The 26449-nt window shown below is 47.4% G+C and overlaps 2 protein-coding genes across 4 annotated transcripts; both read left to right on the forward strand.

Annotated features, from left to right (window-relative positions):
• Positions 1-2104: 2104 nt before the first annotated feature.
• On the forward strand, positions 2105-4920 carry UBC (ubiquitin C). The gene is given in 3 exon segments (XM_064728967.1): positions 2105-2274; positions 2992-4240; positions 4243-4920. Coding segments are annotated over 2 exon segments (1599 nt in total). The 5' UTR covers positions 2105-2274; positions 2992-2997; the 3' UTR covers positions 4599-4920.
• A 2906-nt stretch (positions 4921-7826) lies between these two features.
• LOC135455849 (transient receptor potential cation channel subfamily V member 2-like) lies at positions 7827-25753 on the forward strand. Of its 3 annotated transcripts, XM_064729360.1 has the most exons (20): positions 7827-7881; positions 8538-8590; positions 9504-9734; positions 9912-10075; positions 10319-10429; positions 11252-11545; positions 12684-12817; positions 13471-13623; positions 14064-14204; positions 15148-15446; positions 15902-16078; positions 16517-16675; positions 16791-16886; positions 17366-17436; positions 17704-17869; positions 19062-19128; positions 19209-19516; positions 20657-20775; positions 21197-21291; positions 22017-25753. In XM_064729360.1, exons 6-20 carry the CDS (start codon positions 11307-11309, stop codon positions 22136-22138), a joined length of 2346 nt encoding a protein of 781 aa, XP_064585430.1. In that variant the 5' UTR covers positions 7827-7881; positions 8538-8590; positions 9504-9734; positions 9912-10075; positions 10319-10429; positions 11252-11306; the 3' UTR covers positions 22139-25753. The 3 variants fall into 3 exon arrangements, with proteins under 3 accessions (XP_064585430.1, XP_064585432.1, XP_064585431.1); XM_064729362.1 differs by lacking the exons at positions 7827-7881; positions 8538-8590 and having other exon boundaries at positions 9386-9734; positions 21977-25753; XM_064729361.1 differs by lacking the exons at positions 7827-7881; positions 8538-8590; positions 9912-10075 and having other exon boundaries at positions 9386-9734.
• The last annotated feature ends 696 nt before the right edge of the window (positions 25754-26449 follow it).

Below are 26449 nucleotides of genomic sequence, written 5' to 3' on the forward strand. Positions count from 1 at the left end.
TGCAGGCCCCGTGGCCTGGCAAAGGCTGCAGCCACCTGTGGTCACAGCAGTCACAAGATAGAGATTTCTGGGGTTTTCAGCTTTGCATTTATTTATATACAGTTCACAGTCAGCTGCTCAATGGTTTTTATTCACCAAGAGCTACCAGAGGCAGAGTGGAATGTTTGTTAAATGCACGTGCTTTGTACACCCACACCATAGATACAGCCATATTTAGGAAAAAAAAAATACAAGGGAGGGCTCCTGTGCTTTCTGGTTTACACAGAAAGGAAAGAAAAATTACAGAAATTCCTCCTTCTCCATTTAGAGCAATGTTAAAAAGAGAAATATGCACCCTAAAATTCTTAATAAATACGTGATGTGCTTTAACACTGCCCAGGCTTTACATTAATCTCCAGCTTTACAGATGTGGCCTTTCATATTTGTAAATATTAGTCACTCGTGGCCTTTCCTCTGGGAAGAGTGCCTGGGATGTGCAGCAAGCCCAGGCCAAACCTTCAGCCACCTTGGCACTCCCAAACAAAACCCATGCTGGAGACACTGAGCAGAGCTGGCAGCACAAAGCAAACCTAAGGACATTGCCCAACTCTGCCTTTTGTCCTAAATTTATGTAGCCAAAATAATATTTCCAAGGTTGGTTATTGTTATGGAGCTGTCCGAACTTTCCAGTTACCATGTTTCCCTCTTCCTGTTCCTGCATTTTTGAGTAATTACTGGTAGGATTACTTATTTCCTTTTTACTGTAAATCAGGAGGTGCAAGAAACCCTGTTAGGAGAAAGGAAAGCAAAAGGATTTTGTTATTGGGGTTTGTTTTTTTTTTTTTTTTTTTTTGTGGTTTTGTATTTTTGTCTGGGTTTGAGGTGTTTTTAGGGGGGAACAGAGCAGCTCTGTAGTGAATCTGGGCAGTCAGACACGTGCTGATGCTTTGTGAGTGGAGGATTTAACAAGGTCATCTGCCCTCACTGAAGGAGCAGCAGAAAAAAACACAAAAAAACCACAAAACCCATCTTGTTTTTTGCTGAAAAAACACAAAACCCATCTTGGATTTTGTGCACTCCATCTTTAATACGACACAAAATTAGTTCAGAGCCAGTCTGAAAGGTATAATGAAGTTTAATTAACCCCAGGCACGTTTCCACATCACTTCACAGACAGTGGCTGCTTCATAACCGATCAAAGCTTCCTGTTCTGGAGGCGAGTAAACAACCATTTGAATTTCAAATGTCAGCATTTCATCGCAGGGCTTGTTTTGCAGGCTCACATCAAGAGCATTACCTGCTCAGCCAGCTCCAGCCCGTTCCAGGGCAGCGCTGGAGCTGGGCCGCGTGAGGGGACGGCTCGTGTCACACCCAGAGCCTCCTGTTTGTCATAATCCTCCTGGATTAAGCTGTTTTTCCAACCCTGCTAACTCAGTTCTGCTTTTTCTCATAGATTTATAGGCCAGCATCAGACCTACAACCCGTCCTGGGCTTTTCCATGGAGAAAAAGCCGTTTTTTCTTCCATCCTGGGCAAAGGGCTGGCCAGAGGCTGCAGTGGGTCACAAACCACAGGCACTAAGGGTCACCCCCCTTTTTTAGGGCACTTCTCCTCCAAGTCTGTGCCAGGTTGTTCCTTGAGCACTGCAGGAGCTAAAGAAGCCCCAGTATTGTTCCTATCACCGTCATTAATCCCAATCCCCATCCTAATCCCCCTCGCTGTCCCCTCACGGCCTCTGCTCCCCCCCCCGGCCGAAATCTGCCCCGCTGAGCAGCTCCCCCTCAGCAACAGCGTGACCTCACCGCGGACCAATCAGCGCCGAGCAGCGCCGAACCTTCCAGAGCTTTCCCTGCCTCCGCCGCCCCCGCCCTTCGCCAACTGCCCCTGCCCGAGCAGCCAATCAGCGCCCCCCCTGCAGCCAGGCCCACCAATCACCGCCAGACTTCCCGGTCTTCCCACCAACGCATGGTCGCAGCGCCAGGGCGAAAAACGGTCCCAGATCCATCCGCGCCCTCAGAAATTTGCCGGTTTTTTAGGGTCTGATCCCCCTCGCTGAAACTCTGGGACCCCTTTGCCTGCGGAAGAGGGATTGGAGCGGGGAAAAGGCGAGTGCGCGCCACAACAGGGAACTTTGCGTGGGGACTACTTTGGGAGGCGGAGGGACACATCGGTTTTGGTGGGCGGGGCCTGCGTGTACAGCAGCCCTATAAATAAGGGCGAGTGTGCGTCACTCGGCAGATTCCAGGATTCGCACCGCTGGAAACATTATAGAGATTTATCGCTCAGGGCCGCAGACGTGAGTGTGCTGAGGGGAATGGGGGATACGGGGAGGGGGACGCGGGCCCGGTGCTCTGGGCGGGACCGCGCCGGGCGCTGCCGGGCGGTTTGCGGCAGGGTAACGGAGGGAGCCGCTGGCGGAGTTTCGCAGCTTTTGTGTAGCGCGCTGGGCCGGCCGTGAGGGGAGCGGGGGGGGGGGGGGATCAGGCTGAGGCTTGTACGGGGAGGAGGCCGCGCTGCGGGGAAGATGGCGCGGGCTGGGCCGCCCGTGCCGGAAGGCGGCTGTGAGTCACTACCGGGGCGGGGGAGCGGCGGCGCTGCCGCAGGGCGGGTCCGCGGGGCGGGCCGGGCCCTCCCTCGGTGCCGCAGTGCGGGCGGTCGGGGCTGCGCTGCCGCAGCCCTGCCCTCGGGCGGGCCCTGGGGGTGCGGTGCGGCCCTGCCGGGGTGAGGGGGATTCAGAGGCTCCGGTGCTGCTTTGCTGCACTGCGGGCATGAAGGAGGGGCGGCCTGGCGGTCCTGTAATGAGAGTTATCTGATTAAAAACCTTAGCGGACTTTTTCTCAAGCCAGGTTTAGTCAGTCAAAATGGAAAAGGGTTTTTTAATTTCACGTTTCCTACAATCAAAATAAAAAATTCAAACTGATGGGAAATAGCAACGTTAATATCTTTGTTTAGGATTTACTGAAGGCTTTATTTGATTAAGTGGCTATAGCTGAAGCATGTGTATGTGTTGCAGGTCAACATGCAGATCTTTGTGAAGACCCTGACTGGCAAGACCATCACCCTTGAGGTGGAGCCCAGTGACACCATTGAGAACGTGAAGGCCAAGATCCAGGACAAGGAGGGCATTCCCCCAGACCAGCAGAGGCTGATCTTCGCTGGCAAGCAGCTGGAAGACGGGCGCACCCTCTCTGACTACAACATCCAGAAGGAATCCACCCTGCACCTGGTGCTGCGTCTGAGAGGTGGGATGCAGATCTTTGTGAAGACCCTGACTGGCAAGACCATCACTCTCGAGGTGGAGCCCAGTGACACCATCGAGAATGTGAAAGCCAAGATCCAGGACAAGGAGGGCATTCCCCCAGACCAGCAGAGGCTGATCTTCGCTGGCAAGCAGCTGGAAGATGGTCGTACTCTGTCCGATTATAACATCCAGAAAGAGTCAACTCTGCACCTTGTCCTGCGCCTCAGGGGTGGGATGCAGATCTTCGTGAAGACCCTGACCGGCAAGACCATCACCCTGGAAGTCGAGCCCAGTGACACCATTGAGAATGTGAAGGCCAAGATCCAGGACAAGGAAGGGATCCCTCCTGACCAGCAGAGGCTGATCTTTGCTGGCAAGCAGCTCGAGGATGGTCGTACCCTGTCTGACTACAACATCCAGAAGGAATCCACCCTGCACCTGGTGCTGCGTCTGAGAGGTGGGATGCAGATCTTTGTCAAGACCCTGACTGGAAAAACCATCACCCTGGAAGTCGAGCCCAGTGACACCATCGAGAATGTGAAAGCCAAGATCCAGGATAAGGAAGGGATCCCTCCTGACCAGCAGAGGCTGATCTTCGCTGGCAAGCAGCTGGAAGATGGTCGTACTCTGTCCGATTACAACATCCAGAAAGAGTCAACTCTGCACCTTGTCCTGCGTCTCAGGGGTGGGATGCAGATCTTCGTGAAGACCCTGACCGGCAAGACCATCACTCTCGAGGTTGAGCCCAGTGACACCATTGAGAACGTGAAGGCCAAGATCCAGGACAAGGAGGGCATTCCCCCAGACCAGCAGAGGCTGATCTTCGCTGGCAAGCAGCTTGAGGATGGTCGTACCCTGTCTGACTACAACATCCAGAAGGAATCCACCCTGCACCTTGTCCTGCGCCTCAGGGGTGGGATGCAGATCTTCGTGAAGACCCTGACTGGCAAGACCATCACTCTCGAGGTTGAGCCCAGTGACACCATTGAGAATGTGAAGGCCAAGATCCAGGACAAGGAGGGATCCCCCCAGACCAGCAGAGGCTGATCTTTGCTGGCAAGCAGCTTGAGGATGGTCGTACCCTGTCTGACTACAACATCCAGAAGGAATCCACCCTGCACCTGGTGCTGCGTCTGAGAGGTGGGATGCAGATCTTTGTGAAGACCCTGACTGGCAAGACCATCACTCTCGAGGTGGAGCCCAGTGACACCATTGAGAACGTGAAGGCCAAGATCCAGGACAAGGAAGGGATCCCTCCTGACCAGCAGAGGCTGATCTTTGCTGGCAAGCAGCTGGAAGACGGGCGCACCCTGTCCGACTACAACATCCAGAAGGAATCCACCCTGCACCTGGTGCTGCGCCTCAGGGGGGGCTGTTAAGTTCTTGTGCATCTTGCTTGACACCAGGGTTGCCAGTGGCACTTGTGTTTGCACTGTAGTTCTTCAATGTCTTAATATTGAGTTAATGCAAGGTTAATGCAAGCTTGAGTAACTGCTGAACAACTGTCTGTTGAAATGCTAATAAAGTTTTCTGTTGCACATTACACCCTGTAGTTTGTCTCAGTTCAAGCAGGTCAAACGTGTATTCAGTGAAATGCTTTGGCTTCTTACCATGGCAGTTTAAGCCTCTGTGCATGTATGATGAGGACCAACCTTGTGGTTAAAATGGATCTGGATTAAAATCTTAATGAAGTGCTAATAATACCCTGTTGTTTTTTTGTTCCTAGAGTTTAGCAGTACTCTGCTCCCAGGTGGGATACAAGGACCCCACTAAATGGTGGGGTGGCCACTGCACGGGGTGGGTTTTGCTGCAGGTCTTGGGTTTGGGGTTTGTTTGCTGGTCCTGGGGGTGGATGTGAGGGACGCCAGTGCCTGGCACTGCCCTGAGGGGACTCTGGGGTGGACTGGCCACAGTGGGAGTTGTGTGCTGGGTGGGGAGGTGATACCTGAGATGGCGGTGGGTGACAGAGCAGTGTAAACTGCCTGGTTTGGTGAGTTCTACACCAGGGAGGGGGCTCCCAATGAAGTCTGGGTTGGCTGAGTTCGGGTTTGTTTTTTATGGGGTGGGTTAAGGGCACTCAGACATGAGGGGTTGGGCTGGGTTGGTTCAGCTGCAGCGGTGGGTGTTTCAAAGGGGATGCAATACCCACCTGCCCTTCCCCAAAATGCCCCTGGGCTGGGGGTGGTGTCACTGTGTCACCTGCTGGGTTCTGGCAGCTGCTCACCCTGCGAAGGGGCACAGCCTGTGCTGCCCTGCCCTGCCCTGCCCCCAAAACCGTGTCAGGAACCACCTTGATCCACTCTTACCCTGGAGTGCTGCTCTGGAAGCTGGTTTGTTCCCTCTGGATTTCATCACTGAGCATCTCTGGTAAGTGCTGCACTTCATGGGAAATTAAACCAAAAATTGCTGTTTTCATAGAGAACTGCACACTGCAGGTTCAGTGTGGGTTTGAGGGTAACATCCATTATTAGATTTTTTTCTTTTATTTTTAGGAGCTGGGCTTGCTTTTCTGCCTGCTGAGCTAGCAGAAATACAAAGTTAAATAAACATTTACTGTCTCTGCCACAGGAGACTTCTCTTAGTTTGAATTTCCTTGTAATTGCTTTTTTGATTTTTGCAGTTTAACCCCCTGGCAGGGTGCCCAGAGAGGCTGTGCAGGCATTTCCTGTGAGGGACTGAAAGGCCATAAGGGAAATAATTTGTGGCAGCCACCTCAGGGTGACCTCCAAATGTCCCTTCCAGCCCCAGCCATTCCTGGCCTGGGCGTTTTCAGCCCTGCCTGGAGTCCCTGAGCAGTTCACAGCCCCACAGGAATAAAGCACTGAATAAACATGAATAAAGTGATTTTCCTGCTGGGGTTTGGGGTGGGCACCGAATAAGCTGACATTCTGTGGGAAATAGAATTGTAGAAAATTATTTTAAAATTTGATGAAAGGTTTGTATAGCATGTAACATCTGTATTGTCTCACCCTTCTAAATGAGACTTAGAATAAGAGTTTTTTAAATGCCTCTCAGTTGCCCCATTTCCAAGTCCCTCTGCTCTGGTTTTTGGCCTGAGCCAAGCTGGTGTTGAACTGTGGCCCCCTCTGGTACCTGGGGTGCTGCAGGAAATGACTGCAAAGATTTCTTCATTAATAAGAAAAGAATCCCTGCAATTTAAGTAAATTAAGAAAATGGATATGAATCACAAGGAAATGTGAATATGAATTTGTATAATATGCAGTGTTTACACCAAAGTTATTAGCATAAAGCAAAGTAAGGTGCCAGGCAATACAAATGACATTATTTAAATACTTTTTTTTTTTTTTTTTTTTACTCCTACAGAATGGTGGTACCTCCAAAGTTTGCTTAGAGACATCTATTCATAACTAAAATAATAATTCAATATGTTTTAGCCAGAATCTCTATGCTATTAGAATTATCTTAATGCTCCCATATTTACAACAAATTCTGGTAACATCTTTTAATCCAGCTGTAATCTGAGTTTTAGGACTGGCCTTTGAGGTTTTTTCTTATTGCTTAAGGTAATTTCTAGTCTGTTCTCCCTTTAAAAAAAATTAAAACCCCAAAAAGACAAAAAACAAAAACCAGCCAAGATTTTGGGGTTTTGTCTTTTGTGCTTTAAAAAAATTACTTATACCTATAAAAAGAGAAATTAAATAACCCATTATACTGGGTTTGGGTACATTTGGGGTTTTCTCCTTTCTCAGCTGCCCCACAACATAATCCTATAGGATTGGGAATATTGGAATAATTCCCTCAGTATTTCTGCAGCCTTGCCCACAGTAGCCAGGGGTGTTTTTTAAGATTTTGCCCAATTTGGCTGTTTGAAAAGCAGCAGGAATTCGGCTCCTCGGTGGCCACAGGATGTCACTGTTCCTCCACAAACCGGATTTTTCCATCTGGATTTTCCTCTGCTGCTTTGATTGTCAGCAGAGCATTCCTGCAGGCTCTGATCCTACAGAATGGGATACATCAAGTAGAAAGAAATTTCCATTTTAGGGATGAGAGCTGGATGGGCCCCTCACAGAATATAGATTGGGGCTGTAAATGTTATGGTGTGGAGCTTGCAGTTCCAAAAATGCTCTTGTGTGATTAATTGGGTTCCCTGGGCTATCAGACAAGTTCTGACAAGGGATTACATTTAGGAATATTTATGTTCAGATTGGGCACTGGCCGAGGTACTCATTTCCATCTGTAACTAAGAAATGGAGCTGCTCACATTCATCATTTCAGTGTGGCTTTTACATAACAGTTACACGGAAAAATAAAATGGGCCTTGCAAAAATACTTGATGCTTTCCCAGGTGTGAAAATACAACTTTAAAAGAAATTATGTTTTCTTTTGCTGGCTGTCCTGTTGTATTTTTATTCTCCACCCTTGCATGTTGTAATTGCAGGTTTTCCTCCTCCTGTGAAGATGATTTTGAGCTGCTACACCTGTGTGGCCACAGATGAATCCTGTAACTAAATTACAAGTGACTTTGAACTTCTATTTACAGCATACTGAAAACATGGTATCAGTCACGGGACTATTATGTTTTTCAGTATTTGGTAAAAATGGAAACTTTAGTGAACACAGAATATATATTTCAGGAAATATTTTTGTTTGCATCTTTTCCAACCACTACCATGATCCTCATGCTTCCTTTAGCTTAAGCAGGTTTCAGTCATTGCTTTTTCTGCTGTGATTTACTCATCTATAATTATAATATAGATAAGATATTTTAAATATTATATATTAATATATATTAATATTTATTATATATACTATATAATATATAATATATATTATATATATAATATACAATATATACTATATATTACAGTATATATATATACTATATATATAATATATATAATACGTATATATTATGTATTATATTTGCATATAATATATACTATATTGTATATAATATAGTATATATTAGATATTATATGATACATAATATATAATAAAGCATACAGTATATTATATTTTATAATATATAACATATTATCTATAATTATATCTATTATATATTAATAGATATAATAGAATAAATTATATAATATATAAATTTTAATATATATCAGTATATTGATTAGTGTATGATATTGTTAATATTATATTTTAATATATAATTATATATTATATACAATTATATTTATATATAGTATATATTATATAAATATTATATTAATATATATTATAAAGATTATCTATTAATACATTTTATTATATTTATTATTAATGAAAAAAATTATAATATTATATAATTTGAATTAATAACACTTGACTTGAAATTTCACTTGGAGGTTTGATTTCTCCCTTCCCAGATTTCCACAGGACGTGCCTCTCCTGTCAGGAGAAACCCAGACACATTTCATGGGTAAAATTAGCAATTGTGGGATTCCCACAAAAGCCTCAGAAAACAAGAGGTGGAGTTAAATTGCTGCGTTTCTCCTGGCTGCTCTGTGTCCCCCTGGCTCTGTTTGCCTGGGTGAGCTCCCAGCTGGCCGGGATTCCTTTCCCAGCTCATTCCCTCCGTCCCTGCAGGATGTGGCAGCAGCTGTGCAGGCAGAGCTGTCCTGGTGCTCTCCTGAGGGCTGAGCTCATCCTTGGCTCCAGGGCGGGGATCCCTCCCAGGACAGCTGGAGAAGGAGCCCAAAAGGAATTAAACCCAAAAGTGTGAGCTGAACTCATTTTAGTGTCAGAGCAAATAAAGTGGGCTGGGGGGACATCCACTTAGATTTCACAGAATATTCTAAGTTGGAAGGGAACTCCAAGGATCATCAAGCCCAACTCCTCATCCCTGCTCTCAGGGGAAGCCTCTGTTGGTCTTTTCTCCTCTGGAGCACACCCAGGCCCTGGAGCAGAGGGAGTGAGCAGTGCCCTGAGAGCCTGGGGCTGCTCTGGGCACTGCCCTGAGCCCTGAGCAGCAGCTGGCACTGCCTGGTGGCACATCAGTCCATGTCCCTGGGGCTCTGCACAGCTGCCTTCCCACACCAAGCTCGACCCAGCTGTTCCAGGCACTTCTGCTCCTGGGCAGCTTTGGGGGGCTCAGGGGGAGGCCGAGGCTCTGTGCATGCAGGGGTTAAACATTCTGAATTTGCAGTAGGCAGCAGCTTTCCCATATAAGAGCACTGCACTCATTGGCTCTCCCCTTCAGTGAGAAACCCAGCCAGTCATTTCCTGTGCAAGCCTCCTTCACTCTGCAAAAAGCCACACGTTGGGTGAACCACAGGGTGGTTCTGGGGCTGCTCCTTCCCTCAGGGTTCTTCTGGGGCTGCTCCTTCCCTCAGGATCCCTGGATTCCCTCATGGACCAGCCCGGAGCTCCACGCTGTGCCTCTGCCAGATGAGCATGGGCTTCCCTGCACGGCTTCTCACCCATGGATGGGAATAATTTTGGGTCTGCCTTGATGCCAATTGACACCTCTTGGTGCCTGACTCGGTTTCTGCTGGGAGGTTTTTCCCCTCTGAAGGACCCGTGGGGATCAGATCAGCTTTGGGTGGAGCTTGCAGCAACTTCTGGTAAGTGCTGAGCTCTTCTGACAGCAGGGCTTGGGGAGGCTCAGGAGCAAGAACTCAGCTCTTGGCAAGTGCCAGTGGAGCTGGGGAGCAGGGAGAGCCCCCAGGGATGCACAGAGAGGGGGGATCCCTCTCAGGGTCCTGGTTTATGGGACCATTTTGCTCTTGGTTTTAACCCAGAGGCTCTGTCTGTGCAAGACTGGCAGTAAATAACTCTCCTGAGCGCTGTGAAGGGATGGAAACTGCAGCTGAGGAATGATTTTTGGGGAGAGGAAGACAGAAAAGCACGAGCAAACTGTTTTGGAAGTGCAAATTTCCTCCTAAAGGATTCGGCAGATGCACCAGTAAGTGTTTGGGGAGGGAAGCAGGGCTGAGAGGATTAAAGGGTGTGTGCAGAGGAATGTTTGTCACTAGAGCCAGACTAAACGGAGTGTCTGCATTATCACCAGGGTTTGACTCCAAACCAGCCCTGGGGTTTCTTGCTATGAGCTGCATGAGGATGTTTGCTGGCTGTTTTCTGCCCAGATCTGTGTTTTTTCACAGCCTAAATGCTGATGCTGTGTCCATTTACCTCTTTGCTGGTGCAGGCTATGGAGTCAGGCTGTAGCAAGGGAGATTTCTCCTCAGAGCAGACCTGTTAACCCTTTGAGGGAGTGCCTGGCAATGAGGAGGAGCTGCTGAGCTGAGCTCTGCTGCAGGTGGGTGCCTGTGGATGTTCAATTTCTGCCTCTCAAACCCTGTGAGACGCTGACCTGGGCTCTGTGCCCTGGGTGTGGTCTGAGCTGTGCCCACAGGATGTGGAGAGATGTCCCCAAAGAGCCAAAACAGCTCAGGAAACTCTGTTTGACTCTTCAAAGCAGAATATCCTCTTCAGATGAGAGAGGGGCTGGCTGGGGGCTCTGCTGGTGCTCCTGGGCAGAGCTGTGCTTGTGCAGCTCCCAGGGCTGGGAATGTGCTTGCCTTGCAGCTGGGAGCTCCAATTCCATCCTCACATGGACAACCAGCAGCTCCAAATATCCAGGAGATCATTTTGCCCATCAAGGATAAAATGCCAGGCACTTTGTGCAGGTGTTTTTCCCTGTAAACCTCCCCAGCAGGGACTGTGGGCAAACCCATCCCTGTTCCAAGGAGGGCCCCCAGTGAACCTTTATCTTTCTGGCCACTTGGTGAGCAGCCTGTGCCTGTGCTGGCTGCACTGAGACAAGAACCACGATCTCACACTCCTTTCCTTGCCTTTTATGTCAGGAGCCTGTGCTGCTGCCAACAGGTGAGGTCATCCCACACAGGGGGCTCAGATGTGCTGCACACGAGTTGCCTGTGCCTCATGAACTGCTCCTAAACCTCTCCTCCACTGCAACCCCACTTGGGACCCTGATCCTTTATTCAAATCCTCCTCCTCCATGCAGAGTTTTACCAAATCTCCCTCTCAAGGGACCCATGGTCAACCTGGGAATCTCTTTGAGTCCAAACACCTTTGGGGTTGGTGAAGAAATTGTGTTAATTGTCCCCATCCCTTGCAGGTTTAGTGCCCCACAGGGAAGCTCTTTGTGACCTGCAGGACCATCTCTCCTGGCAATGGATAAATTCACAAATGGGCAGCCAGGCCCAGCTCAGAGGAACAGGCTCATAGGGCTGCTGGAAACAGATGACAGCCCCCAGGAGGAGAAACCTGCCCCGAGCAAAAAGGAGGAAAGGTCAGGGCCTGGGAGGAAAGGAGAGCCACAGCCCTTGGAGACACCTTACCAGAAGGAGAGCAGTGACTTTGCCCCTAAAATCAAGATTAATCTGAATTATCGGCCAGGACTCGTCAGCAAGTGAGTAACTGGGAGGTGTTTAATCAATTTGGGTTGATCCAGGTGATCCACACTGACCCTATGGATTTTCCCAAGTCTGCACTGAAAGAATCCATACTAAATCCCACTAAATATAAAATAAATCCCCCCAGGGATGGGCCTGACCCTGGTCCTGGGCTCCTCTCTCTGCTCTGGGTTCCTGCCAAGGCTGCACATCAGCCTGGCTCTGGGAACAGCTCCAGCTGATGGAAAGAGCAGCCACTTAGCAGAATTCTGGGAAATAACTGTCTCTATTTTTCCCTTGACTCAAAAATAAAACATTTATGTGGGTTTTTTTCTCCCCCCAACAAAATATCATCCATCCCCCTCCTTCCTTCCACTGTCCCACTGGAGCTTGTGGCACTTTCCTGTCCCTGCTCTCCAGACCTTCCTGTGAAAAATGTGTAATTTATAATTGGCTTTTAGCAAATATTAAAAGTAATATTATATGTGTTACGTTAGAAAGTTATGCTGTATTAATTTTTTTTAAAGTAGTGTATTCAATATAGTTTTAGGTTATAACAAAATGTTAAAATAGTAACTATGTATGTGGGATACTTTTTTAAAAAAAGGAATTAAGTATTCACACTCGATAGCAGCCACAGGACTCCTAAATATTTCAGAGAAAGATAATAATAATAATAATAATTCCTTTATTATATTAAAATTATATTTAATTATTATATTATAATTATATTATAGTTGTATTTAAATTATATAAAATTATACACTTCTTCCAACTTTCTTCAGCCCTGAAGATGCTGTCAAAATTAAGAAGCTGACACTGACCAGACAGAATTCTTTGTTTAAATAGAATTTATGCATCATGTATGAAGTGTATTAGATATGCAACAAGCTATTGTTTTTAAAAGTTAATCCTCTGTTAACATGGGTCCTTTTTTTGGGTTTATTTTGCCCGGAAAAGCCATCCATAACTCTGTTTTTATTGCCTTGTATTGTGCTAAATCCCAATTATCCAAACTTTTATCACTCTAATTCCATTACTATATTTATAACTATTTTATTGCTATTAAGCTATTTTAAATTTTTTAAAAAATTTAAACCAATACTTGGCGTTTTCCCCCCGAATCCCTGACTGTTGGCCGCCTCTGTCCCGCAGCCAGAAGGACCCGAATCGCTTTGACAGGGAGCGGCTGTTCAGCGCCGTGGTCAGGGGCAGCCCGCAGGCTCTGGAGGGGCTGCTGGAGTATTTAAGGAGGAACTCCAAATTCCTCACCAACTCCGAGTACACAGGTAAATCCCCGCTCCTGGGATGGTTTATTCACAGGGAATGAGCTCCTGGTTCTTTGCTTTCCCTTTGCTTTCTCTCTGCCCTCTGTCTTCTTTTGTTTTCCTCGTATTCACCCCAAGGTGGAAAATAGTCGCTGACGTATTTTATGAAAAATCCTTTTGCTAAGATTTTTCTCCTGAGAAGAATCAGAAAGAAAATGTAAAAAAATAATTATCTGCTGCTGTGGAATGCAACAGGTGCATCTTTGGTTGGTCTCATGTGATTGGTTTTAATTAATGACCAGTCAAAGTCCAGCTGTCTCTGGTCAGTCACAAGATTTTATTATCATTCCTTTCTAACCTCCTGATGAAATCCTTTCTCTTTCTTTAGTATCGTTTTAATATATCATTTTCTTTTAACATGATATATATCATAAAATAATAAATCAGCCTTCTGAAAAATGGAGTCAAGATTCTCACCTCTTCCCTCATCCTGGGAAACAAACACCACCACAGAGAATGCCATTAATTGAATAAATCCTAAGGTTTTTGCCTTAGGACTGCTAAAAATACTGATAAAAGCCTTGAAAATGGAGATTGTATTTGATCTCTGAATCAAGCACCACAGCTGTGTGCAAAGCACACCCACAGCCCATTCAATCCTCTCTCCCTGCCAGATGCAAAGACTGGGAAGACCTGCTTAATGAAAGCCCTGCTGAACTTGAAAAATGGGAGGAATGACACCATCCCAGTCTTGCTGGAAATCGACCAAAAGACACAGAACCCCAGGCCCCTTGTCAACGTGTCCTGCTCTGACTGTTTCTACAGAGGTAAGGAAGGATTCCTGTGACATGAGCAGGAAAAGGGAAAAGAGGGGACCAGGAGCTCCTGCAGCCCCAGGCTCTGTGTGTCATACACAGCACATTCACCCTTTATTTCTGATTCTGCTGCTGCATCTCCTCCAGCCTTGAGTTATACCCTCCTTGGTCTGTAAAACAGAAATGATACATGCTTTTAATAACCCAAGAAGAGAGATTATTTACTTGGGAAAGTATAAAAAGCACTTGTAAAAGTGAAGTGGTCTGTGCTTGTTGAATGAGTTTGTTTGGCTGTTTGGGACCTCAGTGCCAGGCAGGGGGAATTGCCTGCCCTGGTATTGAATTCCTGATGGTTTGAGGATCATGGAAAGCTCTCAGCCCTGCCCACCCTGAGGCTGTGCCATCCCTGCTGTCCCCTGGGGTGGCACGGTGACAGGGTTGCTGTGCCCCAGGCCAGACTGCCCTGCACATCGCCATCGAGAAAAGGAGCCTGGAGATGGTGAAGCTGCTGGTGGAGAACGGAGCCGATGTCCACGCCAGGGCCCACGGGGAGTTCTTCAGGAAGAAGAAAGAAGGAGTTTACTTTTATTTTGGTGAGTCACTGTGGAACATGTTCCTTTGGGGGTTTTATTGCCACGCTGTGTGTGATGCCACTAATTCTGGATGGGTTCGCCCCTCTGGTGCCATCTTCAGTGCCCTTTAATCAAGCCCTTGACTTATTTAAAAAGCAGATTCCTTTCATATCTGGGGTGTTCGCTGTGCATTTCCATCATCCTTGGGTTTATGTGTTTAATCCTGTCTGAGTGGCTTCAGACAGCAATACTTGGCTGGTTCACATTTGAGAGATCAGTTTGAGATGTAGGAAAGTGTTTCAGTTGCCCCAGAAACAGAGTAATTGTTTATTGTAAAACCCTTTCAGAATCCAGAGACACTGAGGCAGAACCTGTTCTGTGTTTTAGTGATAAAACACGGGGATATTTTTGTAGATTTTAAACATATTTAATATATTATTTTAATATATTTAATATATTATTTTAATATATTTAATATATTATCTAATATATTTTATACATTATTTTAATATGTTTTAATACAATTTTATAAATTTAAAATTTATTTCTATATTTATATATATTTTATATTTTAATATACTTAATATATTATTTTAATATATAATTTTAACATATTTTAATATATTTATGTACTTAACAGATTTACATTTTTATATTTTATATTCTATATTTTAATATATAATAAGTAATAAATTTTAATATATTTTATATTTCAATATATGTTTATATATTTCTATATATTACTTTAATATATTTTTATACATTATTTTAATATATTTTATACATTTTAATAAATTTTCTATTTTTATATATTTTTATATATTTAACATATTTTATACATTTTAATAAATTTTCTATTTTTATATATTTAACATATTTTTCCAGGATTGCTTTCCCCCCTTTCTTTGATCCTCTTTCACTCCTTCCTGCTTTCCCTCCAAATGCTGTGTCCTGATCTCCTCAGGTGAGCTCCCCCTCTCCTTGGCTGCCTGCACCAACCAGCTGGACGTGGTGGATTATCTTCTGAACAACCCCCACCAGAAGGCCAGGCTGCAGGAGCAGGACACCCAGGGCAACACGGTGCTGCACGCCCTGGTGATGATTGCAGATGACACCGAGGAGAACACCAAGTTTGTCAGCAGCACCTACGTGGAGATCCTCAAGGCGGGCGTCAAGCTGGACCCCACCTGCAAACTGGAGGAGATTGTCAACTATGATGGCTTGAATCCCCTGCAGCTTGCTGCCAAGACAGGCAAAGTGGAGGTGGGGACAGCCAGAGGGGTGCTGAGGAGCAGGGATGGTGGGATTTGCACCTTTGGTTGGTGAGGAGCAGGGATGGTGGGATTTGCACCTTTGGTTGGTGAGGAGCAGGGATGGTGGGATTTGCACCTTTGGTTGGTGTCCAGTGAGGTTTGGGGTTGGAGCTTCTCGCACCCAACCTGTGCTGATGCTGCTGGCAGGGACAATGCCACAGGTGACCACAAAGGAGGGCACCTCTGAGCCACCCAGCTGTGTCCTGCAGAGCCTCAGCTGTCCCTGCTGTCCCTGCCCTGTCCCTGCTGTCCCTGCCCTGTCCCTGCTCCAAAACAACCAAACAGATTTGGTTGTTTCCCTGCTTTTAGCCAGACCCAGCTGCTGGATGATCCCCAGCCCCATCTGTGCTGCTCTGGGTGTCCTCCTGCAGCTGCAGCACAGGAACAGGGTTGTGTTTGTGTCAGATCTTCAGGCACATCATCCAGAGGGAGATCCAGGAGCCCCCGTACCGGCACCTGTCCCGCAAGTTCACCGAGTGGACCTACGGCCCCATCCACGTGTCCCTCTACGACCTGTCCTCCCTGGACAGCTTCGAGGAGAACTCTGTGCTGGAGATCCTGGCCTACAGCAGTGACACCCCGGTGAGCCTCTCACTCAGCTCCAGGACAGGCTTTTCCTCTCCTTTTTCACAGTGGGGAGCCAGCGGGGTATTTATGGTGGCATTAATTTGAAATTGTGGCATTTCAAGTTCAGGTGGGCTTTCTGGTGATGGTTTCTCTGAAGAAGGAGTGATTAGTGGAGATGTTTGCAGATTTTGTTGTTTGGAGGCTGCTTGGCATGGCTCTGACCATCCATAATTTGAGAGAAATTTTGATCCTTTGGCTGTCTTAAGCCTTGGTCTATTCAAACACTTCGATGAAGTGACTTCTATGCAATATTTGTTATCTTTCACACTGAATAACCCCTTAATGACTCCCCAGTTGAATCCACACAGCTCCACCCTTTAAAAAGACCATCCCCGGGAGAATTCCCATTCCTGGGGCCACACAGGTGCACTTTGGTTCCCTCTTTCCCCACAGAACCGGTACAAGATGGTGGTTTTGGAGCCGCTGAACAAACTGCTTCAGCAAAAATGGGAAACCTTTGCTTCCAAGAGGTTCTACTTCAGCTTTGCCTGCTACCTGTCATTCATGATCATCTTCACAGCCATTGCATACTATCAGCCCTTGAGGGTAAAGGTAGGTCCAGCCTTTTTGTCTGGATGGATGGAGCAGATTTAAAAGTAGTGGGTGGTTGGCATCACTGTCCCTGCCCGTCTCCACTGCTTTGGGTGGTTCTGGTTTTGTCTTGCAGCCTTCCTTCCCAGTGGAGTTCACAGCTGGAGGCTTCCTGTGGGTCTCTGGACTGATCATTATCCTGTTGGGAGGCATTTATCTGATCTTTGCTCAGGTAGGGGGATCTCTTGTCTGGTTCCATGGTAAAACAGGGGGAAAAAAGGAACAGCATGGAGCATCAGGATCTGTTCTCCTGACACCAGGATGTGCAGGAGGGAATCCTGCTCTGGGACCCTCACTGTGACCTGGCAGTGGCAGGGGCAGCACAAGCCAGGTTGCTGGGCAAGGGGGATCACAGTTCCACAACAGCAAATAATTCTGAGAGACTTCTGTGATTTATGGCATTAAAATGCATCCCTGGCATTTAATGCAGGCTATTAATAAAGGCATTGGGCTGAGGCATGATTCAGCCCTTGTTTATCTTTGCCCTTTATAAATGAGGGCCTTTTATCATCTGAGAGGGATGAAACTGGGGATCTTGGAGATGAAAGGAGGAGCACATGGAGCAGAGCCTTGCCTGGGGCAGGGCAGGGCAGGGCTGCCTCCCTCACATGGCCTGGCTCTGATGAATGCTGCATTGATTTTGCTCCCCAGAGCCTGTACCTGAGGAGGAGGCGCCAGTCCCTGAAGACCATGTGCTCTGACAGCTGCATCGAGATCCTCATGTGAGTCCTGGGCTCTGCCACAGCCTGGAGCTGCTGCTTTGTGCACTGAGCTGCCCCAGCACTGCCACAGAGCAGGAAAAGCAGATTCTCTTCCCCTCTCTTTGCACCCCTGCTGCTGCCTCTTGTCCTGAGCCTGGTTTTGTTGCTGGGTGGGCTCTGTGTGCTCCTCTCAGCCTCCCCAAACATCTTTCATTGCAGAGCAAATCTGCAAGGGCCATTTTTGCTGAGATGAGCCACTGCCAATTCAGATTTTTCTTTCCCTTCCAGCTTCATCCAGGCCTTCTCCCTGCTGCTGTCAGCAGTGCTGTATGGAGCCAGCTCAGAGAACTACGTGGCAGTGATGGTGTTCTCCCTGCTGCTGGGCTGGGTGAACACCCTCTACTACACCCGCGGCTTCCAGCGCACCGGCATCTACAGCGTCATGATCCAGAAGGTATCCAAAAAACCCTGCAGATCCAGCAGGTATCAAAAAAAGCCCTGCAGGGAGAGGCTCTGGGCTGGTGTTGCCACAAAAAATTCAAGATGTCTTTTTTTTTGGTTCCTGAGTAACGAGAATTCGTCATGATCCAGAAGGTCAGAGCTGCCCAAAAAACCCTGCAGGGAGAGGCTCTGGGCTGGTGTTGCCACCAAAATTTCAAGATGTGTTTTTTGGTTCCTGAGTAATGAGAATTGGTCCTCAGGAACCAAAAAAACACATCTTGAAATTTCGTTTTTTGTGCAGTTGGTAAATGAACAGAGAGTTGACAGAAACACTGGTATTGGAACAAATTGTGTTTAGAGGATGCCTAGAGGCAACTGTTCATCCTACAGGAGGATTTCATCAGAGGATGAAAGAGAGCATTTAATCATGGAGTTTGGAATGAAGGGGAAGTAGATAGGGATCAATACAGCTATTAACACCTATTAAAAACAACAGTCATTTTGCTTCATTGCTCTGCCTACCTGCAAAATTTCAGTTACTTTGCCTGCAGTGTTTGCAGTGGTCACAGTAAAATTAGCACATGCAAAAAGGAATTAGCTGGGATTGGTGTCCTTGGAAGCACAGGTGCTGCAGAATGAGGCTGGGTCAGTGTCTTCATCTGCAGCTGCAGCAAATCACTCGTTTGGCACTGCTGAACATCCCAGGTGGCAGCAGCTGACACCTGTGTGCCAAAATCCAGCTCCAAACACCACTGAAAACCAATTTGGGCTCCCTGGAGCTGCTCAGCTCAGCCTGAGAGGTGTTTCCAGATCCACAGAGGAACCTGGGACTGGAAAGGCAGAGCAGGGGTGAAAGGAGGTGCCAAGGAAGAATTCTGGTCACCATTTGTGTAAAGCAAATGGAGGTGGAAAGGAGAGGGGGATATGTTGAAACAATTTGGAAACAGCCATAGTGGGAGCTAATAGGATATTTATTTGTTCATACTAACAAAGCAACAAAGAAGTTCATAGCACTGTCAGATTAACCCGCCAGTGATATTATTTACCTGTAGAAGTAATTTAGCACACATTAGCAGCTTTTTACACTGGATAAAAGGTGGAAACCTTGCTGTCAGAGTTCCTGAGGGCTGGTTTGTGATGTGTGAGATCATCCTGGTGATTTCATGTGAGATAAATCCCAGCGCTTCCCCTGGTTTGTGTTTCAGACCATCATGAGGGACCTGCTGCGTTTCCTCCTGGTCTACATGATCTTCCTCTTTGGCTTTGCTGCAGGTGAGCCCTCTGTGGGTGATCTGTGTGGGCTGGGCTGCACAAATCCCTTCCCTGAGGGCTCAGGTTGTGTTTTCCCCCAGCCCTGGTGACGCTGATGGGCGATGCCCCCTCGGTGTCCCACAACAAGTCCCTGGCTCCCCTGGAGAGCTCGGGCAGCCACGCCATGTACGGGGGGCTGCTCAGCGTCTCCCTGGAGCTCTTCAAGATCACCATCGGCATGGGCGACCTGGACTTCCAGGAGCACGCCAGGTTCAGGTACTTTGTCATGCTGCTGCTGCTGCTCTTTGTGATCCTCACCTACATCCTGCTGCTCAACATGCTGATCGCCCTCATGAGCGAGACCGTCACGGACATTTCTGGCTACAGCAAGAGCGTCTGGAAGCTGCAGGTGAGGCCCCAAAACCCAGCTCAGAGAGGCCCCAAAAACCCAGCTCAGAGAGGCCCAAACCCTGCTCAGAGAGGCCCCAAAACCCAGTTCAGAGAGGCCCCAAAACCCAGCTCAGAGAGGCCCCAAAAACCCAGCTCAGAGAGGCCCAAAAAAACCAGCTCAGAGAGGCCCCAAAAAACCCAGCTCAGAGAGGCCCCAAAAACCCTGCAGGTGAGGCCCAGAGTCACAGGTGCCACTGCCTTCCTCACAGAACAGCATTTACTTCTTTGGTAACACAGAGACATGAAATTGGTGCTGCCTTGGTACCTCTGCCAGCTCTTACCCTGCTGCAAGTCCTGAGGAGAACCCTTCATCCCCTTCCCTCACCCTCCTCACAGCCACAGCCAGGGAGCCTGGGATGTGTCCCCACCCTGGTTTCCCAGCTGGGAACTCCTTGCAGCCACAGGAAAACACATATTAACTAAAGCTAAATATATAATACTGAATATAGAATACTAAACTGTACTATGATATGGAATACTAAACTAAACCATACCAAAGAATACAGAAAGGATACTTACAGAAGGCTAATATAATGATAATATGAAATAATGAATAAATAAATAAGATAATAATGAAAACTCGTGAGTCTTTCCAGAGCCCTGACATAGCTTGACCCTAATTGGCCAATAAGTCAAAATAATTCACAGCAGAATCTAATTAAACAATCACCTGTGGGTAAACAATCTCCAAACACATCCCAAAGGAGCAAAGCACAGGAGAAGCAAATGAGATAATTATTGTTTTCCTTCTTCTCTTAGGCTTCTCAGCTTCCCAGGAGAAAAAGCCTGGGTTAAGGGATTTTTTCCCAGAAAATATGAATGCCACATGTCTGTCCAAAGCTCAGCTATTATTGTGCCTTTTGTATAAAGTTGTCACCCTGGGAGCGCATTTTTAGGTGTATTTACAGCTGAATTTTAGGTGCATTTTTGGGTGTATTTACAGCTCTCTGCAGGGGTAACCTGGGGCAGTACTCCAGGAGCATTTTGGGGTTGGTTTCCCTGGGGGTTCTCCAAGCCCAAGGAGTTTCTGAGTGGGGAAAGGCTGGGTTGGGCTCTGTGCCCTGGTTTCTCTCTGATTTTGTGCATTTTGTTCTCTCAGAGGGCAATTGCCATCCTGGAGATAGAGAAGGCCTGGCTGTGGCGCCAGGGGGGGAAGAGGAGATCTGGCTGCTTCATGTCCGTGGGGCTCAATAAGAAGGATGAGAGGTGGTGCTTCAGGTAAGGCAGAGTCACCATTCCCCCCTCACACTGCAGCTCCAGTGGGGTCACACCCTGGGGCAGCACAGGGAATTTCAGCTACATCCAAATTTTTTGGTGATTGCCAAGCTAGATGTCTGAGAATTAATTGTTCCTCCAGCATTGCCACCTTTGTATTAAGAACATTCCCTGAGCTGGAGAATTTTAAACCAACCAGACCAGTGGACAATATGCAGGGGGAAAAGATAATTTACCTCATGGAGCTTTGATTATGGAAGATCTTTGCTCAAATAAAAAAGCTCTGTAAGGTGCTGCTGCTGCAGGCAGACCATCAGGGTGGTGTTGGCAGGGTGAGCTGGGCTGGGAGGCTGCAGAAAAAGGAGATTTGCCTTGAGATGCTGCATTCCAGGCATCAGTGTCTTGTGTCATTTTGTCTCTCCAGAGTAGAGGAAATTAAATGGACAGATTGGGCAAAGGATGTGGGAGTTCTGAAGGAAGAACCTGGGAGCACCAATGATTCAGAGCTAAATCCAGAAGGTAAATTTAATCATGAGGAAAGGTCTGCAGTTCCCTTTCAGCTTCCTGCTCAGCAAACTGCTCTTGGCATGATGTTGTGTCTTTGGCATTCCAGGCAGGCTGACTTGAAACAGAGAAAATAAAGATTTAGTGTAGGTCTGGGGCTGGCCAGAGTTTGGGAACAAACTGAGGCTGAAGGAGATGCCATTCCTATTCAGCTCTGGGAGAAATGGGCAGGAAATGCTGCTGAGGAAAAGCAAGGGCTGCTCTTGTTTTTGGCTCAGTAGCCCAAATATGTGATGCTTTTCCTAGGAAAGGTAAAATTCAGGCTCATTAATCCTGCAGATGTTAAAATCACAGGGCAGGGCTTTCAGAGCCTGAATCTGGACATTAACTCTGGCAATGGTGTCAGATTCTGCCTGAGATCTTTGTGTGCTTCCCTTGGTAGAGCTGGGAAGGAGCTCTGTGGAAATCAGAGCTGTTTCCCTGTTAGAAATCAGAGCTGTGGAAAACAGAGCTGTTTCCCTGTTAGAAAAATCTTGTTCAGCCTGGCAGAGCCTGGCCAGGAGCTCCAGTGGATTTGTAGTAGATTCCCCCTGGGTGCCAGTTTGCCAGAACTGGGGGGGTTGCAGTGCTTAGGGGATTCTCTGTGTGTGTTGGGTGTTCCCTGAGCCTTCACCCTTCTAAAGCTGGGTCCCTTTGTCAGCTTCCTGCTGACGAGGGGCTGCTCTGTGTCCCTGCTGCAGACACCTGGAGACCAGCCCAGAAACCACCCCGAGCAGCTGCCCCCGAGGAGCTGGCCCTGCTGCAGCCCCAGGCCCCTGGCACAGAGATGGTTCCTCTGCACAGACAGCCCAGAGAGCTCTGACAGCTCCCCTGAATCTGCCTCCATCTCCAGAGGAGCTGCTGGGAGAGCTGAAGGCACTGTCAGCAGCAAAGTGCATTTTTTCGTGGAGGATTGTGGCTCAGCCTGTGGCTTTCAGTGTTGTCATGCACTTTAATGATTCATTTCCTCTGAAGAAACTGTTTTTACTCGACTTTTCTCTGCCTGACACTTTCTTATTATTATTCCTAAAGATCCAGTGTGGGAGTGAACTGCTGGGGCAGTGGGAGAGGCAGAGCTCTCTGACCTGTGCAGGGATAATGCTCATGAAATAAAGTGGATGATGCTCATGGATAATGCCCATGGACGATGCTCATGGATAGTGCCCAAGGAATCACCTGGCTGAGGATGGCCCAGCCTGTTCTCCTGTCACAAGAGACTGCACTGAAGTGCTTTGGAATAAAAACTGTTGTAGACTCCTAAAAGCTGCAGAGGGTGGAGTTGTCTCTCTGCTGGCGTGAGATGTGAGTGGACAAACCCTCACCCTGTGCAGCACCTGCAGGGCTCTGTGGTTAATTCACATCAGGATCCCCATTTCACACTTGCAGAGTGAAATTCTTTGCCTAAAAGAAAAGTGAAGTGGATTGTGGAAGTGGTGTGGATTTCCTGGACCTGAAACTTCACTGGTGGATTTCTGGGACTTGTGTTTTTCATGGGTTGCTTTGTCTCTGTAATAAACAGCAGCAGAATCCTGCTCGTGGCCCCTGAGAGACTGATGGGCCAACATTTGTGTGTGGTTTTTGCTTCCTCTTACTCATGTTGGCCATCCTGTCTTGCTGCAAATGTCTGCAAGGACTTTGTTCCTTTTTGTGACTTGCAGCCTGCTGTAAACTCTGTGGGAAAAGAGATAACAATGAGCTGTCTCACTTTTCACCCTGTTCAACAGTAATAACATGTAAAATTTCTGTAAACAATACAGCAAGTGTACTTAACTGAAAAAATGTTCATTTTTGGATGCACTTTTAGAGCTTTGCCTTTCTCAGCAAGGGAGAGGAGGTGTTATCGGTGTGGACTGTAGGTTCTTATCAGATTCCTGATTGCTGCTGTGGGAGTTAACTCTTGTTTTTCACAGCCTCCTGTCAGTTTGTGCAGCCACATCTGAGCCTGGAGCAGCTGGGGCTGCCCTGGATGGCCCTCCCTATCCAGGGGAATGTTGGTGAGAATCCCAGGAAAGGTTTATCTCACCTTCCCTTCAGTGAGATAAACCATGCAACCTGAGATGTCTCAGTTCCACTCTGAGTGAGCCTTGGAGGTTTTCCTTTTGGACACCATCACCTTAATCCTCACTGCATGCATGTGGAAGGCAGCAAAATTTTGTTTTAAAACTCATTCCCTGCACTTCAATGGGTTCTTCCCCCTGTGCTGGGCAATGCCCCCTCCAGCCTCACTGCTCTGGGACTCTGAGTGGGAACTGACTTTTCTTGCTCCACCTTCTGTTGTTTTCTTGCTTTGTGAAGCCTTCAGCTGCTTTTTCCATCTATGGCTTTGTCCTAAGTGTTCCCAAGATCTGGCAAGGTGCTCATCAGGACTATGATAAATCTATTGCTGTGCTGGGTGCTTTGCTGTGGCAGGGGCACTTGGGGATTGTAAAGAAAGGCAGGATCAGATCTGCCATCCCTGGCTGGACTCTCAATAAATAACCTTGCTGGTGGTTTGGGGAGGCTGTGGGCACTGACAGCTTTCAGCATCACCTTCCTCTTCTGCCCTTCCTTGGACCTGCTTCTCTTTTAAAGCTTGGCAGTGCTCATTTGTCTTTTGATCTGCACCAGGAATGTTCTGCTGTGAGGCAGGGCTTTGGCATCCCCAGAGCTTCCCAGTCCCACCCCAGCCCAGCACTCATGGATGAAGGATGGTGGTTCAGAGGCCCCAGAGAATTTTGGGGTCCACTCTTAACAGATGTTTTGTCAGGAAACCCTTCAGTCATTAACACAAGAACTTCTCCACAGGTGAGCTGTCCTCTCCCTCTCTCCCTGGCAGGTAAACCCCACTGAGAATTTTCTGTGCACAGGGGAGGTTTTGCAGGGCTCTGACTAAACAATAAAACCTCTCACAAGTGGCAGTGGAGGAGCAGCTGCAGTTTCCCTGCTCTGCCTGAAGCACAGAGGCTCTGGGGGCCCAGCCCCGCCATGGGGAGGCACCAACAGCTCCCAGTGCAGCTCCAAGGCTGTCCAAACCCTCTGGGTGTGCTTTGGTCAGAGTTCCTCAGCTCTTGGCAGGTGAGAGATGAACCTTGGGCACCCAAACCCCTCCTTTACCCCAGCACACTCTGCCTGCTCCTTGCTCCCTCTGTGGAAGGCTCTGAGTTCTCTGCAATTTTCCTAAAAAAACCCCCCATCTCTGCTCTGTTCCTAATTCCCTATTTTCCTCAGGAGCAGAGATGGAATCAAACCTTCCTTGTTCTTCAGATGCTTTGCACACTTTGGTGAGTTTCCCCCCCTGTTTTTCCAAAGGCTGCTCTGAAGCTGGAGCCAGCACTGGGAGCTGGATCCACGAGCTGGTTCCTCCCTCTCCATCTCCCTGTGACCCCACTTGCAACTGAGCATATTTTCCATTGCCTCTGGAGCTCGCAGAGGGAGCCTTTGAAATGTGACAGCCGCGGGGCTGGGACAAAGAGCAGATGCTTTCTCTAAGTCCCAGGAGCTGCCCAGGGCTGGGGCTGAAGGGCTGCAGCTGGTGGAGTTTGCAGCTGGACTCCTCCTGGGGCTGCCTCTCACTTTTTGGGCTTTGCTGTACTCAAGAAATTTCATTTCTTGCTCTGGGATTAAAAGAAAAATTACAATGGGAGAAAAAAATAATTTGAAAAGAAAACTTGCACTTTGCAACCTCACTTCTGCTTCTGCAGCACAAAAAACCCCAAACTTGGGGCTAGACAGCAGCAGGCAAAGTCTCAGAAAATGTGGCTGTGGCTGCCTTGGGGGTGGAACAGAACTCTCACTAAATCTGAGTGCAAAGGGGTTTTTCTTGCTTCCTCTTTTGCCATAATATTTTCTTTTTTTTTTTCAGCTGAGATTTGTGGTATGCGGGGTGTTACAGCATTTCTGGTCTGTGAGGATGTTTGTCAAAAGTTGAACACACAGAGAGGAAAATGTCCATGGAGTTTGTTGCTCTCTTTCCTCAGAATCCTTGGAAAATTTAGATTTTCTGGGCAAAGAGAACCATGTCTGTATTTCACTGGGCAGCAGAGCCATCCCCAGCTGGCAGTGTTGGTTTTGTTGCTGTTCACATCTCCAACACTGAAGTCAGGGACTCCATCATTGCAGAGAAAATAATTCTGCTATTTTGGAATCCTCTGGATGAAAACCTTCATCCATTAGGACAAGAATGAATCTGCTGAGTGCCAGAACCATTTCCCTTTGTTCATCCCAAGCTTGCAGTGCTTTTACCTCTGCAGCAAATACATTGGAAGGAATCATGGAATTTGGAAAAAGAGTGGGAAAAAGTTCAGCTAACTGGGCTGTGCTGTATTTCTGTTCCACTCTCATGGGTCACAGGGAGGGAGGTTGCCAGCTGTGCTATTCCCTTTTCTGCTGTCAGATTGTTGAATAATGATTTTGCTGCTGCTAAACTGGTTACAGGATCCGTCCCTGAGGATGGCTGGAATAAAATAAATAATAAGAACTGATCCACATATAAGTAGATATGTGATGTTTTGTTCTAAAAATTGCCCTTCCTGCTGCAAAGGACGCTAATTCTCCAAAGCTATATATAGAGAATTCCAGGGAAAGGGCTGCTTGTCTGCTTCTGGAGCACAGGTTGGGTTTTGTTTGGGGTCTGAGCTGTGCCCATGGGTGTGCAGCCTGCTGGGCTGACTGATGCTCTCCTTGCTGGAGCTTTGGGAGCTGCTGGGTGCAGGTTGAGGGAAGAGGGGAGGGTTCACTCCATCGCCTGGAGACAGAGGTGCAAACACTGGCAGCGTAAACACTCCCTGCTGGGGATTTTCCAACCATGCCTGAGCAGTGACAAATAAAACATTCCTGCTTTGTGCTCCCTGCTGCATGTGCTCTCCCTGTATGGTAGAGGACTGCAGAGCTCCTGGCTTGCTCAGTAGAAAATAGGGGAGAAATAAAGAAATAAAGTTATTCTGTCCCTTTTTGTCCCAGTGAGGTAAAATTCTGATTTTTGCCTATGTGCAGGGATTTGTTGGTGCAGCCCTTGGCAACACAAATGCGCTTGGGGAGTTTTCTGCATGTCACCTTTGCTTCTAGGGCCAGGCAGAAAACAAAAGATCCTACAGGATCCCTGACATTATCCAGGATTAAAGTGAATTGTGTCACAAAGGAAACCCTTTGGTGCCCT

Source organism: Zonotrichia leucophrys, chromosome 19 (genome assembly GCF_028769735.1).
Source record: "Zonotrichia leucophrys gambelii isolate GWCS_2022_RI chromosome 19, RI_Zleu_2.0, whole genome shotgun sequence".
In the NCBI taxonomy this organism is placed as follows: domain Eukaryota; kingdom Metazoa; phylum Chordata; class Aves; order Passeriformes; family Passerellidae; genus Zonotrichia; species Zonotrichia leucophrys.

Coding starts and splice junctions, on each gene's coding strand:
- LOC135455849 (XM_064729360.1), top strand. CDS start 11,307: ATGGATAAATTCACAAATGGGCAGCCAGGCCCAGCTCAGAGGAACAGG. Junction 11,546..12,683: donor CGGCCAGGACTCGTCAGCAA/GTGAGTAACTGG, acceptor TCTGTCCCGCAG/CCAGAAGGACCCGAATCGCT. Junction 17,437..17,703: donor AGCTGCATCGAGATCCTCAT/GTGAGTCCTGGG, acceptor TTTCCCTTCCAG/CTTCATCCAGGCCTTCTCCC.